At 42.0% G+C, this 22,059-nt stretch overlaps 1 protein-coding gene across 1 annotated transcript; it reads left to right on the top strand.

The window, feature by feature from the left end:
• Positions 1-88: 88 nt before the first annotated feature.
• Positions 89-17,496, top strand: LOC125879308 (uncharacterized). The gene is made up of 4 exons (XM_049561139.1): positions 89-363; positions 8,229-9,011; positions 9,206-9,375; positions 12,169-17,496. The coding sequence occupies exons 2-4, from the start codon at positions 8,250-8,252 to the stop codon at positions 12,182-12,184; spliced, it is 948 nt and encodes a 315-aa protein (XP_049417096.1). The 5' UTR covers positions 89-363; positions 8,229-8,249; the 3' UTR covers positions 12,185-17,496.
• The last annotated feature ends 4,563 nt before the right edge of the window (positions 17,497-22,059 follow it).

The following is a 22,059-nucleotide window of genomic DNA, read 5'->3' as shown; positions in this document are numbered from 1 at the left end:
GATGAAGTCAACAGGTTAGACAGGATTTTTCTTTAGGCATCAGTGAGTTAGAGGGGGGAGGGGAGATTTTAGGGCGGGATAAGACTGTGTCTGAAGCTTTGGGAGTCAGAGCACGGCCCACACCGCGCACTGAACAAGTTCATTCGGCTGTCATCCCTCTTGCTTTGGATTTTCTTTGGATTTGAGTGCTGATCACCTTCTCACCTTTTTTTACGTGGATTATGAACCTTTTCATATGGATGATAAACATACTGAGTACTGATCACCAGTCGAAACGGGCCAGTCACGACACAACACTTTATTTAAACACAGCAGGAAGTGGCTGCAGCTTCTCTCCAAACTTTCACTGACCTTCAGAAGCAGGTAGGAAACTTTTTCTTCTTCGATCTTTGCTTCTGATGCTGCACATCTACATATGTCCATGTGAATGTCAAAAAGTACAGCTTTGTGGTCAGAAATGGGGAAATTGGTGACAGCAAGGTTAGTGGGAGTGATATCAGTGCAGCAGATTAAGGCCAGTATGTGGCCTTTGTTGTGGATTGTGAGGTTGACATGTTGTGTGATGCCAAGACAGTACAAAGATACTGCATGGGTTGTCAATGTGGATGTTGAACTCGCCGAGGAGGATAACAGTGAGGGGCATTGCACATACAGATGTTAATAGTATGAGAATTCATTGAGGAAAGCAGTGGAGGGTTTTGGTGGTCTGTAGATGGTAACAATGATAGTGGGTTTGGGGCCTGTGAGTTTTACAACTAAACTTTCAATAATAATAATAATTGTTATATAGTCTGATAATGACTCCCTGGCTACCGCGTTTATCTCATTATTAGACTCCATTGGCTTCAGTCAGGGTGTACATGAACCCAGTCATTGTTTTAACCATACCCTCGATCTAGTTCTGACGCATGGAATTGAAATTGATAACCTAACAGTCTTTCCACAGAATCCCTCGCTATCGGATCATTATCTGATTACTTTTGATTTCTTTTTACTCGATTACACGCCACTCAGCAACAGTTACTATACTAGATCTTTATCAGATAGTGCTGTCGCAAAATTTAAGGAAATGATTCCTCCGTCGTTAAATTCAATACCAAGTCCTTCAGTAACAGAGGTTTCCCGTACCGACTTTAACCTCTCCCGAATTGAACATTTTGTCGATAGCGCTGTAGGCTCGCTGCGAACAACACTTGACTCTGTAGCTCCTCTTAAAAAGAAGTTAAAAAAGCAAAGAAAGTTCGCTCCTTGGTATAACTCTCAAACCCGTAAGTTAAAACAAATATCACGAAAATTTGAAAGGAATTGGCGATTAACCAAACTGGAAGAATCTCGTTTAATCTGGACAGACAGTCTCAAAACTTATAAGAGGGGCCTCCGCAATGCCAGAGCAAACTATTACTCAGCATTAATAGAAGACAATAAGAACAACCCCAGGTTTCTTTTCAGCACTGTAGCCAGGCTGACTGAGAGTCAAAGCTCTATTGAGCCTTGTATTCCTTTAGCCCTTAGCAGTAATGATTTTATGAGCTTTTTTAATGACAAAATTCTAACTATTAGAGGCAAAATTCATGACCTCCTGTCCTCAGATAGTACCTATCTAACCTCAAACACAGCTGTAAGACCTAATATATATTTAGATTGCTTCTCAATTTCTCTTCAAGAATTGACCGCAGTGATTTCTTCATCTAAATCATCAATGTGTCTCTTAGACCCCATCCCAACTAGGCTACTTAAGGAGGTCTTTCCTTTAGTTAACACTCATATATTAGATATGATCAATATATCCTTAACAGGCTATGTACCACAGTCTTTTAAGATAGCTGTAATTAAACCTCCACTGAAAAAGCCCACCCTGGATCCAGAGGTGTTAGCCAACTATAGACCAATATCTAATCTTCCCTTTATGTCAAAGATCCTTGAGAAAGTAGTCGCAGACCAGCTGTGTGATTTTCTCCATGATAATAATTTATTTGAGGAATTTCAGTCAGGATTTAGAGTGCATCATAGCACTGAGACAGCACTAGTTAAAATTACAAATGACCTTCTGATTGCTTCAGACAAAGGACTCGTCTCTGTACTTGTTTTATTAGATCTTAGTGCGGCGTTTGACACTATTGACCATCAAATTCTACTGCAGAGACTGGATCACTTAATTGGCCCAAAAGGTTCTGCACTGAGCTGGTTTAAATCTTATTTATCTGATCGTTTTCAGTTTGTTCACGTTCATAATGAATCATCCTTACGTACTAAAGTTTGTCTTGGAGTTCCGCAAGGTTCTGTGCTCGGACCAATCCTGTTTACTCTATATATGCTTCCTTTAGGTAACATCATTAGAAATCACTCTATAAATTTCCATTGTTATGCGGATGATACTCAGTTGTATTTATTGATGAAGCCAGAAGAAAGTAATCAATTAACTAAACTCCATAATTGCCTTAAAGACATAAAAACCTGGATGAGCACCAATTTCCAGAGTCCAGAGCCTTCAGCTATCAGGCTCCTCTCCTGTGGAATCATCTTCCTGTTACGGTCCGGGAGGCAGACACCGTCTCCACATTTAAGACTAGACTTAAGACTTTCCTCTTTGATAAAGCTTATAGTTAGGGCTGGCTCAGGCTTGCCCTGTACCAGCCCCTAGTTAGGCTGACTTAGGCCTAGTCTGCCGGAGGACCCCCCTATAATACACCGGGCACCTTCTCTCTCTCTCTCTCTCTCTCTCTCTCTCTCTCTCTCTCGTATTCTATTACTGCATCTTGCTAACTCGGCCATTCTGGATGTCACTAACTCGGCTTCTTCTCCGGAGCCTTTGTGCTCCACTGTCTCTCAGATTAACTCATATCACAGCGGTGCCTGGACAGCGTGACGTGTGTGGTTGTGCTGCTGCCGTGGTCCTGCCAGATGCCTCCTGCTGCTGCTGCCATCATTAGTCATTAGTCATACTTCTACTGTTATTATACACATATGATTATTGTCACATATGTATACTGCCAGATATTAATATATTATTATTACTTTCATTAATGTTGTTGTAAGCTACTGTCATTACCGTCTGTCCTGCATCTCTCTCTGTCTCTGTCCCATTGTGTCATATGGATTACTGTTAAAGGGTTTTTTGGGGAGTTTTTCCTGATCAGCTGTGAGGGTCATAAGGACAGAGGAATGTCGTATGCTGTAAAGCCCTGTGAGGCAAATTGTGATTTGTGATATTGGGCTTTATAAATAAAATTGATTGAATTGAAATTGATTGATGAAGGGTTTTAGAATCAGAATCAGAATCAGAAATACTTTATTGATCCCCGAGGGTAAATTATTTATGTTACAGGTGCTCCTTGCAAGAGAGGAAAGATACATGAAAATATAAGAAATTTAAACAATAGTATTAACAAATATATAGTTAAATAAACAGGAATTATTAACAAACATAAACATAAATATATATATATATATATATATATATATATACATATATATATTGTAAACTGAACAAGATTATTTACACAAACAGAATATATACAGTCAGGGTGAATGGGGTTATTGCACAAGTTAAATTAAATTATTGCAGTGTGTGAAATAGTCACAGGGCCACTCAGAGGGAGGAGTTGTACAGTTTGATGGCCACAGGCAGGAATGATTTCCTGTGGCGCTCAGTGGTACATCTTGGTGGTATGAGTCTCCCACTGAAAGTACTCCTGTGCCTGACCAGCACATGGTGGAGTGGGTGTGAGACATTGTCCAAGATAGTTCGTAGCTTAGACAGCATCCTCCTCTCTGACACCACCATCAGAGAGTCACACTCCGTTCCCACGATGTCACTGGCCTTGCGGATCAGTTTGTTGAGTCTGTTGGCGTCCACCCTCAGCCTGCTGCCCCAGCACACAACAGCATAGAGGATAGCACTGGCCACCACAGACTCATAGAAAATCCTGAGCATAGTCCGGCAGATGTTGAAGGACCTCAGTCGCCTCAGAAAATAGAGACGGCTCTGGCCCTTCCTGTAGAGAGCCTTAGTGTTCTTAACCCAGTCCAGTTTATTGTCAGTGTGTACCCCCAGGTACTTATAGTCCTCTACAATGTCCACACTGACCCCCTGGATGGAAACAGGGGTCACCGGTGTCTTGGTCCTCCTCAGATCCACAGCCAGTTCCTTTGTCTTTGCCACGTTGAGCTGCAGATGGTTCTGCTCACACCATGTGACAAAGTTATCCACAACAGTCCTGTACTCATCCTCATCACCCTTGGTGATACATCCAACTATAGCAGAGTCATCAGAAAACTTCTGAAGATGGCAGGTCTCAGTGCGATAGCTGAAGTCCGTGGTGTAGAGGTGAAGAGGAAGGAGAGAGGACAGTCCCCTCGGGCCCCGGTATTGCTGACCACTCTGTCTGACACACAGCGTTGCAAGCGCACATACTGTGGTCTGCCAGTCAAGTAGTCTACAATCCAGGACACCAGGGGGGCATCCACCTGCACTGCTGTCAGCTTGTCACCCAGTAGAGCTGGACGTATGGTGTTGAACGCACTAGAGAAGTCAAAAAACATGACCCTCACAGTGCTCGCCGGCTTATCCAGATGGGTGTAGACACGGTTGAGCAGGTAGATGATGGCGTCCTCAACTCCAAGTCGGGGCTGATAGGCGAACTGGAGGGGGTCCAGAAGTGGCTTGACCATGGGCCAGAGCTGCTCCAAGACGAGTCTCTCCAGGGTCTTCATGATGTGGGAGGTCAGTGCCACGGGTCTGTAGTCCTTGGAGCCACTGGGACGCGACGTCTTTGGCACAGGAACGAGGCAGGATGTCTTCCACAGCAAGGGGACCCTCTGGAGACTCAGGCTCATGTTGAAGACATGCTGAAGTACTCCACATAGCTGGGGGGCACAGGCTTTGAGCACCCTGGGGCTGACACCATCAGGGCCTGCAGCCTTATTTGAGCGGAGTCTCATCAGCTGTCTTCTCACATGGTCAGCAGTGAAGCACATTGTGGAGGTGACGACACGTGGGGGAGGGGTGTAGTCCTCATGATGGAGAGAGCAGTCAGTGTGACCACGGGGGGAGGAGGTGTGAGGAGGAGGAGGAGGAGGAGGAGGGGGGGTCAAGCAGGAGGGTGTTGAGGTGTGAGAGGGAGGAGTGGGGGAGGAGGGCGGAGTGGGAGATGGTTGACCAAGACAGACAGCAGAAGAGTCGGGGGGGGGGCAGGTCCAGCAGTGTCAAATCTGTTAAAAAACAGATTCAGTTCATTGGCCCTGTCCACGCTGCCTTCAACTCCTCTGTGGTTGTTGGTCCTGAAGCCAGTGATGGTCCTCATTCCACTCCAGACCTCTCTCATGTTGTTCTGCTGGAGTTTCCTCTCCAGCTTCTTCCTGTACCTCTCCTTAGCCTCCCTGATCTTCATCTTCAGCTCCCCCTGTATTGTTCTCACCTCCTCCCTGTCACCAGCTCTGAAGGCCCTCTTCTTTGTGTTGAGGATGGCTTTGATGTCCTTTGTTACCCACGGTTGTTATTTGGGTAACAATGAACAGTCCTGGCTGGGACAGTGGAGTCCACACAGAAGCTGATGTAATCCGTGATGCATTCTGTGAGCCCGTCGATGTCCTCCCCATGTGGCTCACAGAGTGCCTGCCAGTCTGTCACACCAAAACAGCCCTGCAGTGACTCATAAGCCTCCTCCGACCATCTCCTCACTGTCCTCATGGTCGCAGGCTGGCTCTTGACTAGTGGTACATAGCAGGGGTTGAGGTGCACCAGGTTGTGGTCTGACCTACCCAGAGGGGGGAGGGGGGAGCAGCTGTATGCATCTTTGGCGTTTGCATACAGCAAGTCCAGTGTCCTCTCCTCTCTGGTAGGGCAGCTCACATACTGTGTGAATGTGGGCAATGTTGTTGCCATGGTGACATGGTTGAAGTCAGCCGAGATAGCTATGAAGGCACTCGGGTGTTTAGTCTGCAGGCGGGCTATGGCGGAGTGAATGGCGTCACATGCTGACGTCGGGTTGGCAGAGGGGGGGATGTAAACAGTCACAATAATGGCATGTGAAAACTCCCTGGGCAAATAATACGGCCTGAGTCCAACAGCAAACAGTTCAATGTCCGGGCAACAGATTTGCTCCTTAATGGAAATATGGTCAGGACTGCACCAGCGGTTATTTACGAGAACAGCAAGCCCCCCTCCTTTGCGCTTACCGCTCTCGGTGCAGTCCCGGTCAGCCCGAACAGTCTGAAAGCCGCTGATGGAGACGTTGTTGTCGGGAATGTCCTGGTGAAGCCATGTCTCAGTGAAGCACATCAGACTACATTCCCGGTACTCCTTCTGACTTTTGGCGACCGCTGTCAGCTCGCCCATCTTATTTGCCAGTGACCTCACATTGCCCATGATGAGAGAGGGGAGACACGGCTTATATCTTCTCTTCTCCATAAGCCTCCGTTGTCTCAACCCTGCTTTTTTCCGCCGCTGTTTACTTCCTCCCCTGCATCCTCTGTGTGTTTTCCTCCACAGTTCAGCTGGTATATCCGATGTTCTCAGCGCAATCAGCTAATCTCTGGAGTAAACAATGCAGCCATGAAGTTGTTGTGCAATGGTGCTGGATCCGAATGAAATAAGTAATTCCAGGGTGAGGAAAATGAGTACAACTCTCTCAGTCAGCATGTTTTGAGAGGGCGCAGTTTCAAAATGACAATACCAAAAAGCCAGCACAAATACCAAACTTAATAAAGCAAAAAAGTAAGAAAACTGAGAAAACAAGCAGGAGCGACTGCAACAGGCTGCACGCGCTGGCACATGCGTACTATATTTATAATATGAGACAAAGGTGTTATTAATTTCTGTGGGATCTGTCAATAATTCTCCTTGTTCGTTCCTAATTGTATTGATGGCTCTGTCAGATTCAAGTTTATTTATCTGCCAAGCTAGCAATTTACCCGGCTTTTCACCGTGGTCATAGAAAGTTTGTTTCAGTCTTATTAGACTGTCTTCAGCCTAAGGCATGGAGAGATCCTCATATTTCACTTTAAGGGTAAGCAGTTCCTGTTTTATTTGTGTTGAATCATCTATGATAACATCTCTCTCTAATTCTCTAATTTTGGAGTCTAATTCGTTCATTGTCTGTTTGAATTTGTTAAATTTAGAGCTGGTGAAGCTAATCATTTGTCCTCTAATATATGCTTTAAAAGCTTCCCACCTAACGGCTGCAGTTGTTTCATTGGTATTTATTGAGAAGTAGAGATCAATATGTTCTCCTACAAATTTTATAAAGTCAGAATCTTGTAACCATTTAGGGAGTAAGTGCCAATTAGCAGAGTGTCTGTTCAATTGCACAACATTGTAAAATAGTGAGGTTGGGGCATGATCTGACAAAACAATACTATCATATATACAGTTAGTTATACTGGGTAGCAGAGATGAGGAAATTAAAAAATAATCTATTCGGGAATGGGTTTTGAATACTGCTGAGTAGCATGAGTATTCCCTTTTGTTGGGGTTTTGGGTCCTCCATGGGTCACACAGATTCAGGTCTTTCATATATTGTTGTGTTTTCTTTCTTGTTTGAGAATGGGAGGTATGCATCCCTGACGAGTGATCAAGCTTTGGGTCTGAAGCACAATTTAAGTCACCTGCCATTATTATCGAGGAAGGCCATCAACAAAAACATATTCTCAAAAAATGATGGGTTATCATCACTGGGGCCATACACATTAACCAAACTGATATTTTCTCTCAAGAGAGTTCCTTGAACCACCAAAAATCTGCCAGCTTTATCTTCTGCTTTACAGCTTAGTTATAAGTCCGTCATTTTCTCAGAAACATCACAACAAATTCAGTCTTTCAACTCCTCTATTATTTATTTACCAAAATGGCTTTACATCATTTTCAGAGTACGAGTTCATTCTGTAACTTAACGAGAGTAGTCCAACAAAAACAATCCCAGCTGCCATCAACGTCGTTACACCTCAATATTTGGTTGAATTTAGGTTGTGACATCAGGTGACTAAATTTCAATGTCAGGACATCAATTTGATTTAGAATAGCAACATTTAGTCGTAATTTATGGAGAAAAAAACGTCTTTCTATTGTCATATTGATGCGTGGTACCAGCTGGGATTAAACTCAAGGTCCACTTCAGGGCTCTCAGTTGTATTCCATGGACTTCTTCATGACAGCTGAGCAAACACTTTCTGCTGATGATGTTTTACTTGCACCAAATATTTCAATGTGTCCTCTGCCTCTCTTCTTTCAGACCTGATCACACAGCTTCATCATGGCCGACAGCAGGTCCACTGCTGACGTGCTGCTGGAGCTGATGTACTCCTGGATCAAGCAGAGGGAGCTCTGTGCAGAGCAGCTGAGGAAACTGGCCCAGGAGCTGGAGGCGCTCAGGGAGAAATGCAACACGAGTGAAATTGTTGGCAGCTCATTGTCAGTGGTGGGAGCTGCAGCTCTGATTGGGGCCGGTGTGGCCACTGTGTTGACCGCCGGATTAGCTGCTCCATTGATAGGTGTGGCAGCAGTGTCTACAGGCGCAGGTGTCACCATAACTGTGGGTACTAAAATCACTGAGCACTTCTTGTCCAGCAGCACCCTGAAAAAGGCGCAGAAGATAGAAGAGAAGAGTGATGGAATCACAGCTACAATCCGGCGACTGTTCCAGCAGCTGAAGAAGGAGATAATGGAGACGACTTCCCTCACAGATGAAGATGAAGTTGACCGACATGTCATGAAGAGAACTCTGGGAGCCATGGCCAGACGAAGTTCACAACACATGTTAATTGATTTCAGCAACAATGATGACCTCAATGTCATTATTAAGAGAATGTCACAGGTCCACTTTGGTGCAGGAGCCTCTCAGCAGTCAAACGACTTGTGCAAATTCGCTGCAGCTGCACTTATTGGTCTTTTGGCATTTTTCATATTCAAACCTGATTGGAGAACCAAGAACCCTCTTGCTAAAAAAGGAACTAAAGAGCTCATCAAACTCGTGTCTTCAGCTGGATTTAAAACAGGCCTTAAAGGAGGCACCATGGTAAGATTCTGTCATGTTTTAATAATTACACAGTAAATTACACAGAATGATCCTCATATAACTACATGTCACAGTTTTGTTTCTCATCAGTGATAAATACACATGTATTGTGTTTATGACACATATGTTTGATTGAGGCTGACAGTCTGGGATTATTGACAGTGCATCATGTATTGATTGGTATTCATCATCAGGTTGTGGGCGGAGCTGTTGGAATGGCGTTTGCACTTCCTGAGGCCATTGACAGCTGGAAAGAGATGATCGAAAAGAATCATGTGACTGAAGCGAGCCAATCACTGAGAGATACAGCTGACGCCATTGTGAACATGACCCAGACTCTGAGGGAACAGCTGGACACCATCAGGTATGATGTTTTCTGTCTCCAGGGGCTGGTTGCACGAACAGGGTTTGCGCCTGGTCTTTAACTAAGTCTGTCATAACTTGGTGGTCCGACCTAACAGTTAGACTGAATGCATCGTCTAGGCTTAAGCCTTCTTCTTGCTGATCATAAGTCTTATGATTAGTCAGGGGCAGGCATCAAGTCAAAATCTTTCTAGAAATCAGCTGCCTGATACACAAGAGACACAAACAATCCAACGTTAACAACCCACGTTAGCTTTCCTGCCAGTCTCCTTTTTATGTGGCTAGCACACAGACGTCTTGTTATCATCTGAGCTTGTTGAACGAGTGACCAAACAAAAGCTCACCAGTGAAAAGTGCAGTGCCTACATCCATGATCAAACTAGATAGCCGGCTTACTTCTAATAGCCTGGTCAGCATTAGCATATAAACCTACCTGAAAATGTCACTTTTTAGACACTGTTGTGGTCCTTAAATCATTTGGTACCACAGCTAACAACACACTGTCTGTCCATGAGCTACACAGTCCCTCCAGAAAATCGATATTGTGATCGCAATAATTAACGCAAATTCAACGAAAGAGTGCAATATTTGCGGGGGCTTGCAATTTTTCAAAAGTCCTGCGATTTTTCCGCATGTCATATGCGATGTCATTTGAAACGTCATCAGACGTGTCATCAAATGCGCTAATGGCATTATAATATGGAGAAACGTTCTGTATTGACATAAGAATTTGCAATGTTTAAATGCAGACAATATGTGTTGAATGTATTAAAATGTAATGTTTACAGAAGATAGAGCTTACATGTTTTACAGTCACATTGTCTGGTTTGAGAGCTACAATATTCTCTCAGGATTTTTTGCAACATTATTTGAGTCCATGTTTTGAAACTATTAAATAAAACTAAAGAAGAGAGCTATAAAACATTTGCAGCTATTTTTGTAAGATATGCCAGATGTATGATTATTATAGCAAGTGACTACACTTTACAATAAGGTACACAAAATAAGAGTAGTTACTGAGGAACTCATGAGGAACTAATGAGTAGTTACTGAGAAACTAAGGTAAACAAAATTAGAGTAGTTACTTAGGAATTAATGAGGAATGAATGAGTAGTTACTGGGGAACTAAGGTACACAAATTAGAGTAGTTACTGAAGGTTACGTTTAGCCAACACACACACATGCTTATGTTTAGCGACACACACACATGGTTACGTTTAGCCAACAACACACGTGGTTACGTTTAGCCAACACACACACACGTGGTTACGTTTAGCCAACACACACACATGGTTACGTTTAGCGACACACACACATGCTTACGTTTAGCGACACACACATGTGGTTACGTTTAGCCAACAACACATGTGGTTACGTTTAGCCGACACACACACGTGGTTACGTTTAGCCAACACACACACACACACACACACACACGTGGTTACGTTTAGCCAACACACACACATGGTTACGTTTAGCGACACACACACGTGGTTACATTTAGCCAACACACACACACACACACACGTGGTTACGTTTAGCCAACACACACATGGTTACGTTTAGCGACACACACACGTGGTTACATTTAGCCAACACACACACACACGGTTACGTTTAGCGACACACACATGTGGTTACGTTTAGCCAACAACACACGTGGTTACGTTTAGCCAACACACACACACATGGTTACGTTTAGCGACACACACACATGCTTACGTTTAGCGACACACACATGTGGTTACGTTTAGCCAACAACACGTGGTTACGTTTAGCCGACACACACACACGTGGTTACGTTTAGCCAACACACACACACACACGTGGTTACGTTTAGCCAACACACACACACGTGGTTACGTTTAGCCAACACACACACGTGGTTACATTTAGCCAACACACACACACACACACACACACGTGGTTACGTTTAGCCAACACACACACACACGGTTACGTTTAGCGACACACACATGTGGTTACGTTTAGCCAACAACACACGGTTACATTTAGCCAACACACACACACACGGTTACGTTTAGCGACACACACATGTGGTTACGTTTAGCCAACACACATTCGGTTATATTTAGTAGAAGTCATGCAGCAACGCCAGCCCTCAGGCAGCAGGAGGAGAGGCTGCTGTAGCATCATAATAAATTACACCAAAATGTAAAAAAACAGTAACAGAAAGACAAACCAGTGATGTTGGAGCATCTAAATACTGCGGTCCTTCATAATTTAGCTTCACACATCTGTGGGAAAAAGTCAATATTTAAAGATCGATGTGGGATTGTATGAATCGATATCGGGTCATTCAAATGATAATCAGATGAATAATTTATTATAACCCAGCACTATTTTTAATGAGCAGTCTAATCTGAGAACAACTCCCCATCCACATAGTTTATGTGAAGACCAGGTGAATCAGTTCAGTTTTTCTGAATGCTTCCTGCAGAGATGTCAGTCAAATAGTCATCATCCTATGACTGTGCTTCTGGGGCTTCCCATGTTTATTGCAGGACTATTAATACACTAATCACTGGTAAAAATCACATTTGACTTTGTACATTATGATAAATATAGGATATGAATCTTTACTTCAAACAGCACAAGGACACTGCAGCCATTGTCTGTTTTATGTTCTAATAAGGTTTGGTTCTGAAATATTCACTGTAAACAAACATTCACATTAAATGTTTTATTTTTCTCAAAAAATCTGTGAAGCCATTTTGAATTTGTTGATGGACTTTAACTGAGATGCTCTTTTTTTCTCCAATTTGTCATACAGACAATATTTGTCATGATTGCAGAGAAGCAGCACTACACTGGAAACAACAACAGGAGCAAAAGGACAAAAAGACGGTGATACAATTTGAAACCTCCATAATGCCGTCAAGCTGCAGAAACATGGACGCTTCACACACAGAAGATCTATACAATCAGCACAGTTTCAAGATTAGAGTCACCAATTCAGTATCTGACCAAATGTCTCCCCTTCTGTTCCTGAGATATGACGTTAAAACATGATGATGTCACAGTCAAGCTGACCTTTGACCTTTTGACCTTCATTATTTTATCCTGTTAGACATTTGTGTTTGGTCAGCAGTGTTTGGTCACAATTAGTATATGAATTCTTCAGTTATGTGAGGTCACACTGACCTTTGACCACCAAATTCCAATAATTTCATCCTTGACTCAAATTGGATGTTTGTGCCAAATGTGAAGAAATTTCCATTTTTGAAATATCGCATCCACGAGAATGAGACAGACACATGGACGTACAGATGAAGGAATGGACAACCCCTAAAAATAATGCCTCTGGCCACAGCTATCGCTATCACAGAGGCAAAATAAAAATGTGAGAGAATGAAGATGTTATTGTTCAGTCTAAAGCCTTCTTCAAACTTGTGGACATGTTAAATTTACTGAAACAAGAGCTTGATACAGAAATGGAGGAAATATAAAAGAAAATCTAAAGCAAGGTTAACTGAAATACATAATCAATTATCAGATCTAGAAGAGCTGCATAGAGAAACTAATCAACCTGAATTACTAAAGAAGATCTCAGCATTAAGATATGAGTACAACTCCATATTGTCCACAAATATTTCACGGTTGCTGGTCCAAGTAAGACAAAAGTTTTTGAGCTTGGTGATAAACCTTATAGGTTACTTGCCCGACAGTTAAGACAATCTCAGGCATCCAGGTCCACACACTCTATCAAGACGAATGATGGGACTCTTCTGACAGACCCTGGAAAAATTAATAAATGTTTTGCTAATTTTTATCAACAAATCTATCAGTCACACGGCGGATCCGATCCTGGGATGATCAAACATTTTCTCGAGAAGCTGAACTAAACTTTAAAGAGAATCTTCGTCCTCACTAGATGCAGATATCAATTTGAGTGAGATTGAGGAAGTGATTTCCTCCCCAACAATAAGGCAGCGGGACCAGATGGCTTTTGTATTGAACTATCCCCTTTCATACTACATATGTTGAATCACTCAATGCTGATCTCTAGGCTACCTCCCACTCTATATAAGGCCAATATTTTACTTATCCCCAAACCTGGTCATGATCCTAACCTGGTCTCTTCATAACGCCCTATCTCCCTGCTACCTATTGAAACCAAAATCCTTGGGAAAGTCTTAGCCAACAGATTAAAGGAGCACATTCGTTCTGTTATCCATCCTGACCAAACAGGTTTTATGCCAGGTAGACATGTGTACTTTAACTTGCGTCGGCTGTTCCACATTTCGTATACAGTATAGAGGAGACATAGTAATCTCTTTAGATACACAGCATGCGTTTGATCAAGTGGAGTGGCCGTATACGTTGTTCACACTTAAAAAATTTGGATTTGGCTCGTCCTTTATGAAGTGGATTGAGATCATGTACTCACACCCTACTGCCTCTGTTGTAACCAACCAAAATATCTCATACCCTTTTGCAATTAGTCGTGGGACCTGTCAGGGGTGTGTCCCCTCCCCTTTCCTGTTTGCAATGAGTATTGAACCGCTAGCAGTCAGTATTAGACAAAGCCTTCTAATATCTCCTGTTGATATTTATGGACAAGAGCATCATATTTCACTCTATGCGGATGATATTGTCTTGTATATTCTCTCATTTCTCATCCTCAAGCACTTTTGACTCTAACTGGCAACTTTGGCAGACTCTCTGGATTCTCTGTTAATTGGGACAAAAGTGAGTTGATGCCAATTTTTAAGGAAGCTGATATGACATAAAAACAGTCTGCTCCATTTAAAAATGGCTTTTAAAGAATTTTCATATCTTCATGTAGGCTAACTGTTACGAAAAATCCTTAGGACCTTTTACAGAAGAATTGGCATAACAAGATTGAGCAACTCAAATAAAGTATAAATTTCTGGAGGACTTCCTATTTCTCTTGTAGGAAAGACCAATGCAATTAAGATGATCGCGCTGCCAACGTTTCTGCCAACTGTTCCAGTCTCTTCCATGTTACATTGCCCAGTATTACTTTAAACAATTAGATTCAATTATTATACCTTTTATCTTGAACTACAAGGCCATCAGGATCTCCAAAAAACATCTGTGTAAAACTAAAAATGCTGGAGGCTTTGCTCTACCAAACTTTAAAATGTATTATTGGGCGGCATCTGTCTATAATTGCTTGGCGGAGAAGAGTCCCCTCCTCCGCTTCATATTCCTGCCCAGCCTGGCTACGCATAGAACGGTTGCTTTGTAGTAAGATGTCTCTGCTATCATTGCTCAACACCCCACCAAAGCCAGAAAGGCACATTACAGTAACAGCTTTGTAATCAATGGTACTATGCGCACATTGGAACAGATAAAACTTCATATCAAGGCCCCAAGTACATACTGATGCTCCAATCTGTGACAGCCATGCTTTCATGCCTGGCCTGAATGATATTGTTTTCTCTGCTTGGAAACAGAAAGGCATTAATAACATAAATGATTTGTATATTGGGGGAAATTTTGCCTCATTTACACAGCTACAGCTAGCGAATATCCGCCTCAAGCTTTTTCAGATATTTACAGATTAGAGATTTCGTTAAAAAAAAATGTACCAAACTCTGAAGTTCTGAACAAACATAATATTCTTGAGGCAATGAATGTATCTCACCTGGGCACTCGTGGGGCAGTCTCCTTTTTCTATCGCATCCTTCATGATACAGCTCTGCTGAATACGGAGGTGCATGAACAGGCATGGGCAGAGTATTTTGTCATTTTGGCTTGTCGCTTTCTATACATTAATGCCTTGTTACTTTTTCGTGTTGTACATTGACAGTCTGGTCACATGATTCTGTTGGTTGTTGTGACTTATATTGTCAGGCCAAACTGGAATAAACTAAAGAACTGAACAGTAACTAAAAGACATGCAAGGATGAGGAATCCACTTCCACAATAAACAGGAAGGAGGAACCTTTTGCACCATCGCCCAGTTACTGCTTGGACCACAAAAGGCGGTGCACATCATCACAGGTGAAGAGCAAACAAAGGTACACAGGGTCCATCCCAAGGAGCGAGGATTGCTGATAAGAGACATGAGATGGCCTTACTCTGAAGCATCACGTAAAGCGACATCCGTTTCTGATGACGGCGACACAGCTGGATCTGCTGCATAACGGAGCGAGCGTTTGGCGTACATCCTAAGTCACATTTATATTCACTGGTCAAGCCATGTGTCATTTGCCGAAGTTTGTGGCAATTAAAGAACGGTCTGTAGCCCTACCACTGTCACTGTGATGAGCATCATTATCATTATTATTATCATCATTATCATTATCATCACTATTATTAAATCCACTCGCCATCATTCAACAAGTCAGCTGCTGAGTGAGTAAGACATATCAGACCTGTCAGTCTGCCTCAATCAATCAATTTTATTTATAAAGCCCAATATCACAAATCACAGTTTGCCTCACAGGGCTTTACAGCATACGACATCCCTCTGTCCTTTGGACAGTCTCTTATTGCTGCCAGTAGGAGTTAGTGTTAGGCGTTAGGAGGGATCTGTTAGGTGCAATGAGTAAGGTAACACGAGAGGTTCCTAACAGGAAGTCTTTTTCAGCTTGAGGCCATGACGTATAAATACCCGCCCCCTACATCTGGCTCATTTGAACGAGATGGCAGAGAAACAACGCAAGTGTACCCGTTACATGCATCCTTTGCAATGACACGCTGTAATTCACATGCCTACGTGACTACAAAGAGTAAACTTAATGATATTTCGTGCAAGACTGTCATGTTGTAATTAAGTTTATTTCATTCACAACCCATTGCATTGTTCAGCGGACTGTCAGTGATGTGTGGCTGTTAAATGTGCAGCTGCTCATGTCCTGCTTTGATCAGCGAATGTAACGTGACTGGGATGTACGCCAAACGCTGGCTCCATTATGCAGCAGATCCAGCTGTGCCACCGTCGTCAGGAATGGACGTCGCTTCAATGCTCGCTCATCACTCCTAGCGCTAACTCCTCGCATTTTTTCCTAGGTGGGAGGGGCTAAACAGCTAGCAAAGTCAGCTAGGTAAGATAACTAGCAGTAATTTAAGAGACCTGGGACGGACCCATAGACATCAGCAGGCGCAGATCTGTTTCCTCATCCCTCGCCTCCTGCGGTGAGCCAATGCAGAGTGAGAGCATCTAAACACCAGAGAGGCAGCCGGTAAGGGGCTGAACTGTTTGAACGAAGAGACTTTTGCACGGAGGTAGTTCATTGTGGTTAATTGTTTGTGGTAACTCTAGCTTAGCCACGGGGTCGGACACCCAGTAATGTGTTGCTTGGTAACTGATTAATGTCTGTGTGCGCTGATTGCTTGTTAATCTCCTGACTTTTGAGATGTGTTGAAAATGTAATGTGTAAATTGTAAATTTAAATTGTTATGTGTTGAGCAAATCTTAAACTATTTCACTTTGACATTTAATGAATTATGCAATGAATGTTGATTGTATTGGGTTTGTCACAGAAGTAATTAGCAGATTGGGAGAGCAATTTAAATATACCACAATTTCGTATTTACAGATTCAATTCAAGCATTTATACTCATACATACTTTTAATTGTAAGCATTTTTGTAATTTGTGAAAGTGTAATTTTGTAATTTCACTTTATTAAAATTTGACCGTAAAATTTAATGTTAAAACCCTTTAAAAATTAAGGTTAAAAAGCCTGTAAAAATCTGTAATTAAGGTTAAGAAGTAATTCATGTTAAAATACATTTAATGGTAAAATACAGAAATTGAGACAATTTAAGTTAAAAACACATTAAAAAAATACATTTAAAACAACAATAAATATTATAATATAATATAAAAAGTAGTGAAATTCATACTTACCTGAAGCTATGCTAAAACCATTTACAGCAGTGGGTAACTTTATTTGCACTTGATTTGTAATTTAATGTAAATATAATTGGGTTTCACAATATTTAAGTGTTTATTTTTTGGTATTTTGTATACTTATTTTCTGTTGGTGATTTGCAATAGCATTTGCACTGTGTACAGACTTTAAACTTTTCTTCTGTTTTGTGTGTCTTTGATTGAAAGGTTTTTCACCTACACATGGCAAAATGGCATAATCTGCTTGCACCTGAAAAATAAAAGAAGGAAAAGGAAAAGCGGCCTGGTCATTTTGAGTGAAATCCAGTTAAGACCTCTGGTAGATGCCTCTCTCCTTTGCATTGCATGGAAACATTTGAGAACTTGACATATATATTGCATATCATTTTTTTCTAGCTATTTCCTGACAGGATTCTGATGATTGCTGCTACTTATACAGCTATGTCTTGTGATTATTTTTTTCTTGTCGTATCCTGACAGTCTGGTCACATGGTTTATTGATTACTGCTGTGATTTATACATTCATACTCAATTGTTTTATCTTGTTGTGATCTGACAATTTGGTCACCTGACTTAATCACATGATCTTCAACACATGCTTGACATGATTTAAACACCTGTGTGCAATCTGTCTGCTCATATCCTGATGAACACTTGTATCGTCGAAACGTGTTGATATGCCCGTTTTATGGATTTTTACCTCAGACTCTTAGTTTGGACTACCTTTTATTACATTTTGATATCTCTGTTTACAAATAGGACAGTCCTTCTTTTTATACAACATTGAAAAAAACACATGCAGATGGTTACATTTAGGAAAAAAGATCAGGGTTTGGCTTTAGAACAAACACTGGTCTCTCAGGTTGAAGTTGGTGTTTGTTGGACCTGTCCACCACAAACTCCCACCCTCCCTACTCGGGCTATCGCAGCCTTAACTTTCGTCGTTGTCCCTCTGGCCACGTATTATGCCGACGTTAAAGGATACTGCAAGTCACTGCCCAAGCATAGTTTAATAAATAATCATTCATCATTTTGTGAGGTTATCATGATCATTATTCTCTATATAATCACACAGGATTCAGCCAATTATTCTGCTGTTTTCTACACCCTCAGTCTAACTCATCTAGATGAGTGCAGGTGGAGGAGAAATAAAGGAAATTTGTTTTAAATTACGATTTTTGTGGGGGAGCACCCTCAGACTCCCTGTAAATGAAGGAGAAGAAGAGGAAGTTTGCTCCCCCATTTTAAAACATAATCAGACCCCTGTATATATGGCCATAAAATAATAAAACAGGAAAATAAAGCATATTTTACCCTCCTGGGGAAAAGTTAATGATGCACTGCCATAAAACTTGGTGTGGTCCAGGACCCCTCTGTATATCTGAATGGTATCTGATACTTCAGAGTTGTAGAAATTCATCTTTTCTAACTGGTTTTGTTTAGTGAATCATTTAAATTTTATTTTTATCTATTTTCTATTTATTCTTTTTTCTTAAATCTCAATCAATCAATCAATTTTATTTATAAAGCCCAATATCACAAATCACAATTTGCCTCACAGGGCTTTACAGCATACGACATCCCTCTGTCCTTATGACCCTCACAGCTGATCAGGAAAAACTCCCCAAAATCTGTATCCTTTATTGTATTTTATTGCTCTGTAAAGCAGTTTGAATTGCCTTGGTGTGTGAAATATGCTGTACAAATAAAGCTGCCTTGCCTGTGTTGTATGAAGGGATTGTAACAAAAACTGTAAACTGTGAGCCAGTTGTAAACCAGACATTTGAAACAGCTGGTGCTCATACCAACTGACAGGATGCACTTCATGTCTGCAGCACCAGATGGTGCCAGAGCCTCGTCCAAGACGAGCAGCTCTCATTTAAAGGAGAGCTCAGCTCTGTTAATCAGCCGTTCTTCTCCAAACAGTCACCACGACATTCGACCCCGGTTTTCACTTTTGATATCAAAAACAAACTTTCAGTAAGTCCTCCACATGAGACACATTTCTGTCTCTGTCCCAGTGTCTCAAACATTTTCACTGCTGGACAGAAACCATGTTACACAGTGACATCTCTCAGCTTCATGTACTGCAGTATGTCCATGTTTCGTCACTTTATATTTGTACTTTGCTTCATCTCAGAGGTTCATGTTGTACTTTTTACCACATCACATTAATCTGACAGATTAAATTACTTTACAAATGAAAGTCTCTGCACAGACACGGTCATATAATATTAATATACAGCAGCATCAGAAATAACCTGTAATCTAACAGATTACACATATGTATCCAGAATCTGTAGGGACGAGATTCTGATATCTGAAATGTTCTGGGTTCCATTCATTTGTGGTCAGAGTAGAACTGACCAATCAATCATGAATGAACCCATCAGCTATCACCTGATGATGGGTAAGCTTTACATTCACTTTTCACTCTACCAAATGTATGTTTATAGAGATCCGCCAAAATGACCAGAAGTCCTGGCTCGGATATCTGCTGGCTGCACCAGATCAGCCTTAAATATCGGCCCCTTACCCCAGAGGCAAACTGTTGTCAGACCAAATGTTGCTGGGTTTGCATTGATGGCAGCACCAGCAGTTAACAGTCCAGTTAAATTGTTAATGTTGGACATGTATTAAATACATTTCTCCTGCCTAATAAACGGATACTGGGACAGTGTTGGCCTTAACATAATCAGCAAACTGACATGTTTCAGGCTCTAATGAACAGTGTCGATGACAGTAAATATAAAACATCAGCAGCTCCCACATTGTTCCTCTGATGACCTCATCTTTAACATGAGTGAAGGTGTGTGAAGCTGATTCTGACTTTGTTTGGTCCTGCAGGTTGGACCATGGTGGGCCACAGAGACTGACGCCTGGTGTAAGTGTCATTCATTAGACTCAGCTGCTCATGTTACACGAGAATATTACAACCCCAACTCCAAAAATGTTGCAACACTGTAAAAAGATAAAAACAGAATGCAATGATCTGCAATATTTTTTTTAATCTGCATTCAATTAAAGACAGTTCAGAGACAAGATATTTATTTATTTAAACCAATAAACTTTATTGTTTTAAGTAAATCTCCACTCATTCTGCAGCAGGTTGTAATAACGTAGTGACAGAGGTCTGTTTCCTGTCACTGTGTGACATCACTTCTTCTTTACCAACACTTCAATGTTTGGGAACTGAGGGCACTAACTAACACGGTGGTGCTCCATGCTCACAAGATGTGACTCAGTAGTTGCAGTGGTGCTCCATGGTCACAAAATAAATGTGACTCAAAGGTTGCAGTGATGCTCCATGGTCACAAGATGTGACTCAGTAGTTGCAGTGATGCTCCATGGTCACGGGGAACATGTCGTGATACACTGAGTGTATTTGATATATCGCCCACCCCTCCCCCATCCCATCAAAGATGTGAAGTTACCCATGATGCACCTCCATTCATCTTTTGATAATATTATGGGATGTAGGTGTGAAATCTTAAACTGTTGGACTGTTTGTCCTCACAGTTTTTATCAAAGTGGTGAACTTCGTGTCGTCCAGCTGAGCCTTTCGAGGACACTTCTTTCTGTCATGATACATGATCACCTGTTCCCAGCTCACCTGTGGAATGATTCAAACTGGTGTTTTTGATCATCCCGCATCTTTCCCAGTCTTTTGTTGTTTTGTTGGTCCCAAGATTTTTGGAACGTGTTTTAGCATCAAACTCAGAATGAGTGAATATTTACAAAAAACAAAGTTCATCCGTTTGAACATTGAATATTTTGTCTTTGTACTGTTTTCAATTTAATATACCGTAAAACTCCAATTAAACACCCAGTCCATTTACCAGCCTGGTGTGGCCACACATTCTGACAAATAAAGTCTCAGTTAGAGGCCTGGTCTGGTTGCCAAACAGTTCATTTTATTTTTTATATTAGTTCATTGGATGTATAAAAGCAGGTTCTTGGCTACCTCAAATTTTGTGTCCGTCCCTGGATTACCCTGTAAGTTGCACTACGTGCACTTCAGTGGCGGCTGCTGGTCTTTCAAGGAGGGGAAGCTCATTTCGGCCTACATCATAAAATGTGTCCGTTTATACGTAAATTCTATGTGCAGCTTGCTAGCTAGCTCACTCGCTAGCTGAGGCTGCTGCGCAAGGATAGTGTGACCACCTGTGAGTGCTTTGGGACGGTGGAGCGGCTCACAGCAGCACCCGCTGCTCGTTGGGGACAGTAACTGCAGAGCAACAGAAGTCAGAGTCTCCAAACACGAGTACAGTCTCCAATAACACCAGAAAAAGATGCTAGATTTGTCGCTAATCGTTTTTAACAAAGAAAAAGTCACTAAGAGGATTGGAAAAGTCTCCAGATCAACTCAGAACAACGGAATGAAACTTGAAAAATGCTCCGGTGGTGGTTTATATTTCAAGATCGCTGATTCGCTCATTTTGCTGTCAATCAAAAAGGGATTCAGCCTCAGACAGATCATCCAATCATCATGCAGAAGCCCAGCGTCCAGGCCAGCCGAGGCCAGCCCACTGCCCCACAGACCCCCGCTGAGCGTCTGATGGGCGGGACAAAACCGAGCATTTATCCAATGACTGTCTAGTTTCGCTGCAGTGGAACAACCCACTCTGTGCTTCCCCACTGAAGTCTTTGGACGCTGAGCTTCCACTGTTTAATGCACTGTGACGCTACGGGAACGGATGAGAAGAAAGTTGCGTCAGTGACCTGTGATAAGTAGCTGATTCTGAACAAAAGTTGAACGCGTTCTAGCGCATATTTAGTCAATGAAATGTAAACACAACAGTACATATTTGACCACTTATTTTTTGACATTTTA

The sequence above is a fragment of the Epinephelus fuscoguttatus genome, linkage group LG19 (assembly GCF_011397635.1).
Source record: "Epinephelus fuscoguttatus linkage group LG19, E.fuscoguttatus.final_Chr_v1".
NCBI classification, from domain to species: Eukaryota; Metazoa; Chordata; class Actinopteri; order Perciformes; family Serranidae; genus Epinephelus; species Epinephelus fuscoguttatus.
Note: the sequence above shows the minus strand (reverse complement) of the source record. Positions and strands in the feature narration are given on the sequence as shown.

Coding starts and splice junctions, on each gene's coding strand:
- LOC125879308 (XM_049561139.1), top strand. CDS start 8,250: ATGGCCGACAGCAGGTCCACTGCTGACGTGCTGCTGGAGCTGATGTAC. Junction 9,012..9,205: donor GCCTTAAAGGAGGCACCATG/GTAAGATTCTGT, acceptor ATTCATCATCAG/GTTGTGGGCGGAGCTGTTGG.